Below are 10386 nucleotides of genomic sequence, written 5' to 3'. Positions count from 1 at the left end.
ATATATATATATATATATATATATATATATATATAAATATATATATATATATATATATATATATATATATATATATATATATATATATATATATATATATATATATATATATATATATATATATATATATATATATATATATATATATATATATATATATATATATATATATATATATATATATATATATATAAATATATATATATAATATATATATATATATATATATATATATATATATATATATATATATATATATATATATATATATATATATATATATATATATATATATATATATATATATATATATATATATATATATATATATATATATATATATATATATATATATATATATATATATATATATATATATATATATATATATATATATATATATATATATATATATATATATATATATATATAATATATATATATATATATATATATATATATATATATATATATATATATATATATATATATATATATATATATATATATATATATATATATATATATATATATATATATATATATATATATATATATATAAATATATATATATATATATATATATATATATATATATATATATATATATATATATATATAATATATATATATATATATATATATATATATATATATATATATATATATATATATATATATATATATATATATATATATATATATATATATATATATATATATATATATATATATATATATATATATATATATATATATATATATATATATATATATATATATATATATATATATATATATATATATATATATATATATATATATATATATATATATATATATATATATATATATATATATATATATATATATATATATATATATATATATATATATATATATATATATATATATATATATATATATATATATATATATATATATATATATATATATATATATATATATATATATATATATATATATATATATATATATATATATATATATATATATATATATATATATATATATATATATATATATATATATAATATATATATATATATATATATATATATATATATATATATATATATATATATATATATATATATATATATATATATATATATATATATATATATATATATATATATATATAAATATATATATATATATATATATATATATATATATATATATATATATATATATATATATATATATATATATATATATATATATATATATATATATATATATATATATATATATATATATATATATATATATATATATATATATATATATATATATATATATATATATAAATATATATATATATATATATATATATATATATATATATATATATATATATAAATATATATATATATATATATATATATATATATATATATATATATATATATATATATATATATATATATATATATATATATATATATATATATATATATATATATATATATATATATATATATATATATATATATATATATATATATATATATATATATATATATATATATATATATATATATATATAAATATATATATATATATATATATATATATATATATATATATATATATATATATATATATATATATATATATATATATATATATATATATATATATATATATATATATATATATATATATATATATATATATATATATATATATATATATATATATATATATATATAAATATATATATATATATATATATATATATATATATATATATATATATATATATATATATATATATATATATATATATATATATATATATATATATATATATATATATATATATATATATATATATATATATATATATATAAATATATATATATATATATATATATATATATATATATATATATATAAATATATATATATATATATATATATATATATATATATATATATATATATATATATATATATATATATATATATATATATATATATATATATATATATATATATATAACAATCAAAACTAAGCATTAAACATACAAGAGTCAATCAGCACTACTGAAAGCCATGGAAGATAAGACTTGTAATACTGCAAAGCAATATTTGTGTAAGTGGTAGGGGAAAGTCTTTCTTTGGGAGTTTATCAGATCTTATGAGGTTTAAGTTGTAAATTTAAACAGATTACCTTGCTGTACCAACAGACCCATGCATGTGCACTATAATTATCTTACAGGATTCCTTTGTTGTATGTTTCAATATAAATAGTTGTTTTTTTTTGTGCTGAGCTACATCCCAACATGTTTAGTACCATTGGTGCTTTTATTATTAAACCGTACACTCATGTGGGGTCATTTAATGCTGCAGCTTTTACTTTTTGCAAATAATTTTTTCTTTGTGTATAATAGGTATTTATGTATTAAGATGTTTTGTTATATTAAGTAACCTCTTCTTGCAGAGAAATAAGCTCTCCAGATGTGCGGCAGCTGAGGACGGCAGTGTGTTCCTTCATGGATCTCTTGCATTTAGTGTCAAAGACTGTTGATCAGTTTGGTCCCCCAGCTCAGCAGTCCAAAAAAATGTGTGTGTAACATTTTGCTAATTGACTTTTAAGTGAACTAATTTTTTAATTTAATTTAAAAATTTTAATTTTTCTGTTGAGTTTATATACTTTAATGGATATTTATTGCTAAGCCTTGGTACACCATGAAATATTTGACCATGCTGTGAATGCTAACCATCAAAGATATTTTGTGATAGGTGTGAATCAGTTTAAATCTCGTGCATACAGTAGATATTTAACTTATAATGTCAATTTTACATTTAAAGAAATTGACAGGGACGTCAAAATATAAAGCAGGTTTGGTTAAAAATTAAGGCACTTCAAATATGGGAGAGCATACTCCTGCACCATCACCAGGCCGCTCTTATTATGGCTTTGTATTGTACCTGCTTGGGTGGACAGGTATCATTATATATCTTGTGTGGGCAGTTGTACCTCACCCCTATTTGGCTGCCCTAGGCCTTACATATATACCAGCACCATACTGGGCTGTGGCCTTCCCAAGTATGATTATCATGTTGTTAGTGATTTTTGTATTTTGTATCTACCCTGCAATCAATTTCACATTGGCTCTCCAGCCAAATGATATACGAAACATCACTGACAGTAAGGCAGTCAGTGAGGAAGACTACCCACAAATCATGGAATGTGCTGTACCTCCAGTATATGATCTACAGATTTCACAAGTTTGTAGGGCATTGTACAGCAGAGATCTTAATTAGGAAAAAAAAGAAAATTACTAATTTTCTTTTTTGATGAGGGGAAAAAGGTGAGTGGTGCACTTAGGAGTCTCTGGAGACAAAGAACTTTGTCCATGGGTGGTGAATGTTGCAACAAGGAGAAGGCTGGAGGCAGTGGAGATGTCTTGTCTGAGGGCAATGTGTGGTGTGAAAATAATGCAGAGAATTCATAGTTTGGAAATTAGATGGAGGTGTGGGATTACTAAAACTATTATCCAGAGGGCTGAGGAGGGGTTGTTGAGGTGGTTTGGACATATAGAGAGGACGGAACAAAATAGAATGATTTCGAGAGTGTATAAATCTGTAGTGGAGGGAAGGCGGGGTAGGGGTTGGCCTAGGAAAGGTTGGAGGGAGGGGGTAAAGGAGCTTTTGTGTGAGAGGGGCTTAAAATTCCAGCAAGCATGTGTGAGCATGTTAGATAGGAGCGAATGGAGGCAAATGGTTTTTAGGACTTGACATGCTGTTGGAGTGTTAGCAGGGTAACATTTATGAAGGGATTCAGGGAAACTGGCAGGCCGGACCTGAATCCTGGAGATGGGGAGTAGTACAGTGCCTGCACTCCGAAGGAGGGATGTTCATGTTGCAGTTTCATAACTGCAGTGTAGCTGTGCCTCTGGTAAGACAGTGGAGTGATTGATGGTGAAAGATATTCTTTTCCGGGCCACCCTACCTTGGTGGGAGACAGCCGATATGTTATTAAAAAAATATTTTTTATCATGACATGGTAGAGAATCTTTTTCTGAAGGTACTAAAACAAAAAGTATGAAATTTTATGAAATTATGATTTTGCAACGATATTTACACATCGGAAGTTTTGCCACTTTGAGTCCTATTTTAGGCCAGTTACATTGTTTCAGTCAATCAAATTCTTAGCTGTTTTGCAAGTACTGTATGTCTTCCATTTTACTGACTGAGCACAAGAAATTGCCCAATCAACTACAGTGGTACCTCAAGTTTTGAACAGCTCCCAACTTGAACAATTATGTAAGTGTATTTTTGGGGGTCTGAAACACACTAATATAATTTACATTATTCTTTATGGGAACAGATTCATTCGGTATTGGCACCTGAACAGGCTTCTGGAACAAATTAAGTTTGTAACTCGAGGTACCACTGTATTTCAGCTACCCAGTAGTGATCAGAAATTGGTAATTTGGCTAATTTCACACAAATTTCAAAATAGGGTCCAGAATAAACAATGCAGGCATTTCTGGCACTAAAATAACATTTCCTTTGTTCATTAGTTAAGTTTCCAGGGTTTACACATAAATTTCATTTTGAATTTTTATTCAAACAATAAATAGATTTACTGTTATGCAGTTTTGTAATAATTATATAAATAATATCAGCACATTCGTGAATGCATATTAAACCCAACAGTTGATGTGCATTGGACATTTGATGTAATTTGTTTACTCTTGAACACTGGCAAAAATCAAATATTTCTGTTACTTTGAGCTCAATTTCAAGCTATTTTCAGTCTTAAAAACCAATCAAAATCATCTCCATTTCTGTAATAAATCTTCCATTCTATCAAATGAGACCAAGAAATTGAGAGTTCAACCATAAAAACCATACGAAAATACACCACAAATTTTCTGTTTCATACTAAACACACACACACGTTTTTTTTCTCATGATGCACTGCATACTGCATCAACCCATTCTCTCACATCTAGGCCCAAATATACCTCACAGCTTATCTGAGTGAGCCAAGCTCATCATGTAGTACGTACGTACTACGTCATGGCCAGTGAACCTAAAGGCGAAGTACTGCGGCACAGTCAGCGAAAAGGGTTAAGATTGTCTATAGTATTCACCAAATTCAAGTGATATTTTAAGACTATCCTCCAAAACAAAATGAGCCTAAATCTGAAATTTCTTTTTAGACAATTTTGTATGATTTGTGTATCCTAGATTCGTAGAGCCTCTAGGAACATAATTCCCATGTCTGAAGATTTGTTGGTATTCATCCACTGTGCCCCGTACTATCTAAATAGCCCACCGATTATTTTTGGCAATTTTACAGCTATTATTAATTATATATATTGACCCTGGTGGGTTTAGTGCTTGGCTTTGATTGTAATAATAACAATAATAATCATACAAACTAATAATCAAATATGTACTGCTTGTTCTTATAACCCTGTTAACTTTCATTTTTTAGATCCTTCATATCTTTTCAAATAAGTATTCTTCAGTTCAGATTTTCCACCCACTGTTACTGTACATAAATGCAGTGTTTTCCATTCCTTCCATCCTTTTCAAATTCTACTGTTTTACATAAACAGTCATAATTTTCTTAATTATATTGTCAATAAAAATAAAACAATGTGTGATGCCAATTATGTACATGTATATGTATTAAGTTCATAAAATTACATGCAATTAAATTCTGATCAAATAATCTATGCATGTGCACTGATGCATTATTATACACTGTATTTCTTGGAAATTATGTATAATTGAGCATTAAAAACTTGCTTCCAGATCCTCCATAAATTATCACATTTTCTTATTGGCATATTTTATTTGTTAAGCGCCACAGTAAAATTTTAAGAAATGTAATAGTTACTGTCTTGTGTTACTGGTATGTATTTTTTTATGTACAAGTTGTATGAAACATTCGTTCCTTTACTTGTAATTTATTTGTAATAAAATTTGAGATGTGCATATTTATTTTTTTTACACCTAATTTATTTTACTGGATAAAATACTAGAACAGATAATTTCCTGCTCAACAAAATATCTTATTATTAGTGCTATGAGAATGCTAAAACTATAAGTTACCATATTTTTTTATTTTTAGTCACCCCTGCCTTGGTGGTAGGCAGATACAGTACAATTTTTTTTATGCGGTAGAAATAATGTATGTTTACATGTAAGAAAACATTGGAAGACATAAAAGAAAGCCACTAGTATGCAATGTATTGCAGGCAAACTAATCCTAATGCTTAAAAACTACTTAAGATTTACACACAGGCTATTAAGTAGGATTTCTTATACAGTTAACTACAATCATATGTACAATAAGAAAGGTAGCTAATGAACAAGCAATACAATTTCAAAAGTATAACAGGTGAAGTTACAGCAAGTTACTTAGTTACAATAGAAATACAGTTGTACCCTGAGTTTCGTATACCTCCCAACTCGAACAATTACACTGTACAGTGGACCCCCGCATAACGATCACCTCCCAATGCGACCAATTATGTAAGTGTATTTATGTAAGTGCGTTTGTACGTGTATGTTTGGGGGTCTGAAATGGACTAATCTACTTCACAATATTCCTTATGGGAACAAATTCAGTCAGTACTGGCACCTGAACATACTTCTGGAATGAAAAAATATCGTTAACCGGGGGTCCACTGTATATGTAACTACGTAAGTGTATTATTGTAAGTGCTTTTGTAAGTGTATTTTTGGGGGTCTGAAATGGGCTAATCTAATTTACATTATTCCTTATAGGAACAAATTTGTTTGGTAACGGCACTCGAACAGCCTTCTGGAACGAATTATGTACGAAACTCGGGGTACCACTGTACAATGAGACAAGATGTGTTACCAATTCTCTATGGGAGTGGAAAGAACTCTGGAAAAACAGGGACAGAATTAGCTGAGCTGGTTTTGTTTGATATAGTGTATTGCTGTTTAAATTAATTTAGGGAGATGAGGTGCTTTTAAACAATAGCCTTGAATTGATTGGCAGATAGGGGACCTTCCGATGTTTCAGGCAATGAATTCCAGATTTTAGGGACTTTTGTGCACACTGAGTTTCTGCATAGGACAAGTTGGACATGAGGGATGTCAAAGAGGGTTTTGTGTCTTGTGTTATGTAGCAGTCAGTAGTCTACAGGCGTAGTGGTTAGTAGCCTACAGGTGGAGCAGTCAGTAGTCTACAGGTGTAGTAGTTAGTAGCCTACAGGTGGAGCAGTCAGTAGTCTACAGGTGTAGTAGTTAGTAGCCTACAGGTATAGCAGTCAGTAGTCTATAGGTGTAGCAGTCAGTCGTCTACAGGTGTAGTGGTTAGCAGTCTACAGGTATAATTCCTTGCATCAATATAATATAATTATGTAGAAGAATTTTACAAGAATGCTATACAGTACACTACTGTAATAACTAAATTTACCTTACACAGATTATGGACTCATGTTCACATATATACAGATGACAAAAAAGGACAAACAATTTAAGAGAGAGGAGAGGTGATAATTTTTTTTTTTTTTTCTCAACAAGTCGGCCGTCTCCCACCGAGGCAGGGTGACCCAAAAAAGAAAAAATCCCCAAAAAGAAAATATTTTCATCATCATTCAACACTTTCACCACACTCACACATTATCACTGTTTTTGCAGAGGTGCTCAGAATACAACAGTTTAGAAGCATATACGTATAAAGATACACAACATATCCCTCCAAACTGCCAATATCCCAAACCCCTCCTTTAAAGTGCAGGCATTGTACTTCCCATTTCCAGGACTCAAGTCCGACTATATGAAAATAACCAGTTTCCCTGAATCCCTTCACAAAATATTACCCTGCTCACACTCCAACAGATCGTCAGGTCCCAAGTATCATTCGTCTCCATTCACTCCTATCTAACACGCTCATGCATGCTTGCTGGAAGTCCAAGCCCCTTGCCCACAAAACCTCCTTTACCCCCTCTTTCCAACCCTTTCGAGGACGACCCCTACCCCTCCTTCCTTCCCCTATAGATTTATATGCTTTCCATGTCATTCTACTTTGATCCATTCTCTCTAAATGACCAAACCACCTCAACAACCCCTCTTCTGCCCTCTGACTAATGCTTTTATTAACTCCACACCTTCTCCTAATTTCCACACTCCGAATTTTCTGCATAATATTTACACCACACATTGCCCTTAGACAGGACATCTCCACTGCCTCCAACCGTCTCCTCGCTGCTGCATTTACCACCCAAGCTTCACATCCACATAAGAGTGTTGGTACTACTATACTTTCATACATTCCCTTCTTTGCCTCCATAGATAACGTTTTTTGACTCCACATATACCTCAACGCACCACTCACCTTTTTTCCCTCATCAATTCTATGATTAACCTCATCCTTCATAAATCCATCCGCCGACACGTCAACTCTCAAGTATCTGAAAACATTCACTTCTTCCATACTCCTCCTTCCCAATTTGATATCCAATTTTTCTTTATCTAAATCATTTGACACCCTCCACCTTACTCTTTTCTATGTTCACTTTCAACTTTCTACCTTTACACACATTCCCAAACTCATCCACTAACCTTTGCAATTTTTCTTTAGAATCTCCCATAAGCACAGTATCATCAGCAAAAAGTAACTGTGTCAATTCCCATTTTGAATTTGATTCCCCAAAATTTAATCCCACCCCTCTCCCGAACACCCTAGCATTTACTTCCTTTACAACCCCATCTATAAATATATTAAACAACCATGGTGACATTACACATCCCTGTCTAAGACCTACTTTTACCGGGAAGTAGTCTCCCTCTCTTCTACACACCCTAACCTGAGCCTCACTATCCTCATAAAAACTCTTTACAGCATTTAATAACTTACCACCTATTCCATATACTTGCAACATCTGCCACTTTGCTCCTCTATCCACTCTATCATATGCCTTTTCTAAATCCATAAATGCAATAAAAACTTCCCTACCTTTATCTAAATACTGTTCACATATATGCTTCAGGAGGTGCAGGAGGGAAGAGGAGCGATTGGTGAAATGATGATGTAAAGAGAGTAGTAAGGGAGAAAAAAATTAGCATATGAGAAGTTTTTACAAAGTAGAAGTGATGCAAGGAGGGAAGAGTATATGGAGAAAAAGAGAGAGGTTAAGAGAGTGGTGAAGCAATGTAAAAAGAGAGCAAATGAGAGTGGGTGAGATGTTATCAACAAATTTTGTTGAAAATAAGAAAAAGTTTTGGAGTGAGATTAACAAGTTAAGAAAGCCTAGAGAACAAATGGATTTGTCAGTTAAAAATAGGAGAGGAGAGTTATTAAATGGAGAGTTAGAGGTATTAGGAAGATGGAGGGAATATTTTGAGGAATTGTTAAATGTTGATGAAGATAGGGAAGCTGTGATTTCGTGTATAGGGCAAGGAGGAATAACATCTTGTAGGAGTGAGGAAGAGTCAGTTGTGAGTGTGGGGGAAGTTCGTGAGGCAGTAGGTAAAATGAAAGGGGGTAAGGCAGCCGGGATTGATGGGATAAAGATAGAAATGTTAAAAGCAGGTGGGGATATAGTTTTGGAGTGGTTGGTGCAATTATTTAATAAATGTATGGAAGAGGGTAAGGTACCTAAGGATTGGCAGAGAGCATGCATAGTTCCTTTGTATAAAGGCAAAGGGGATAAAAGAGAGTGCAAAAACTATAGGGGGATAAGTCTGTTGAGTATACCTGGTAAAGTGTATGGTAGAGTTATAATTGAAAGAATTAAGAGTAAGACGGAGAATAGGATAGCAGATGAACGAGGAGGCTTTAGGAAAGGTAGGGGGTGTGTGGACCAGGTGTTTACAGTGAAACATATAAGTGAACAGTATTTAGATAAGGCTAAAGAGGTCTTTGTGGCATTTATGGATTTGGAAAAGGCATATGACAGGGTGGATAGGGGGGCAATGTGGCAGATGTTGCAAGTGTAGGAGGTAGGTTACTGAAAGCAGTGAAGAGTTTTTACGAGGATAGTGAGGCTCAAGTTAGAGTATGTAGGAAAGAGGGAAATTTTTTCCCAGTAAAAGTAGGCCTTAGACAAGGATGTGTGATGTCACCGTGGTTGTTTAATATATTTATAGATGGGGTTGTAAGAGAAGTAAATGCGAGGGTCTTGGCAAGAGGCGTGGAGTTAAAAGATAAAGAATCACACACAAAGTGGGAGTTGTCACAGCTGCTCTTTGCTGATGACACTGTGCTCTTGGGAGATTCTGAAGAGAAGTTGCAGAGATTGGTGGATGAATTTGGTAGGGTGTGCAAAAGAAGAAAATTAAAGGTGAATACAGGAAAGAATAAGGTTATGAGGATAACAAAAAGATTAGGTGATGAAAGATTGGATATCAGAT

At 30.0% G+C, this 10386-nt stretch overlaps 1 protein-coding gene across 1 annotated transcript in view; it reads left to right on the top strand.

The window, feature by feature from the left end:
- Tcs6 (Threonyl-carbamoyl synthesis 6) overlaps window positions 1-3435 on the top strand; it is a 13112-nt gene extending 9677 nt beyond the window's left edge. The window contains exon 3 of the mRNA XM_070100074.1: window positions 2474-3435. Coding sequence (XP_069956175.1) covers window positions 2474-2606 — 133 coding nt within the window. The 3' untranslated portion in view covers window positions 2607-3435. The remainder of the gene's footprint in view (window positions 1-2473) is intronic.
- The last annotated feature ends 6951 nt before the right edge of the window (window positions 3436-10386 follow it).

This window comes from Cherax quadricarinatus, chromosome 71 (genome assembly GCF_038502225.1).
Source record: "Cherax quadricarinatus isolate ZL_2023a chromosome 71, ASM3850222v1, whole genome shotgun sequence".
Classification (NCBI taxonomy): Eukaryota; Metazoa; Arthropoda; class Malacostraca; order Decapoda; family Parastacidae; genus Cherax; species Cherax quadricarinatus.
This window is presented reverse-complemented; position numbering and strand designations above follow the sequence as displayed.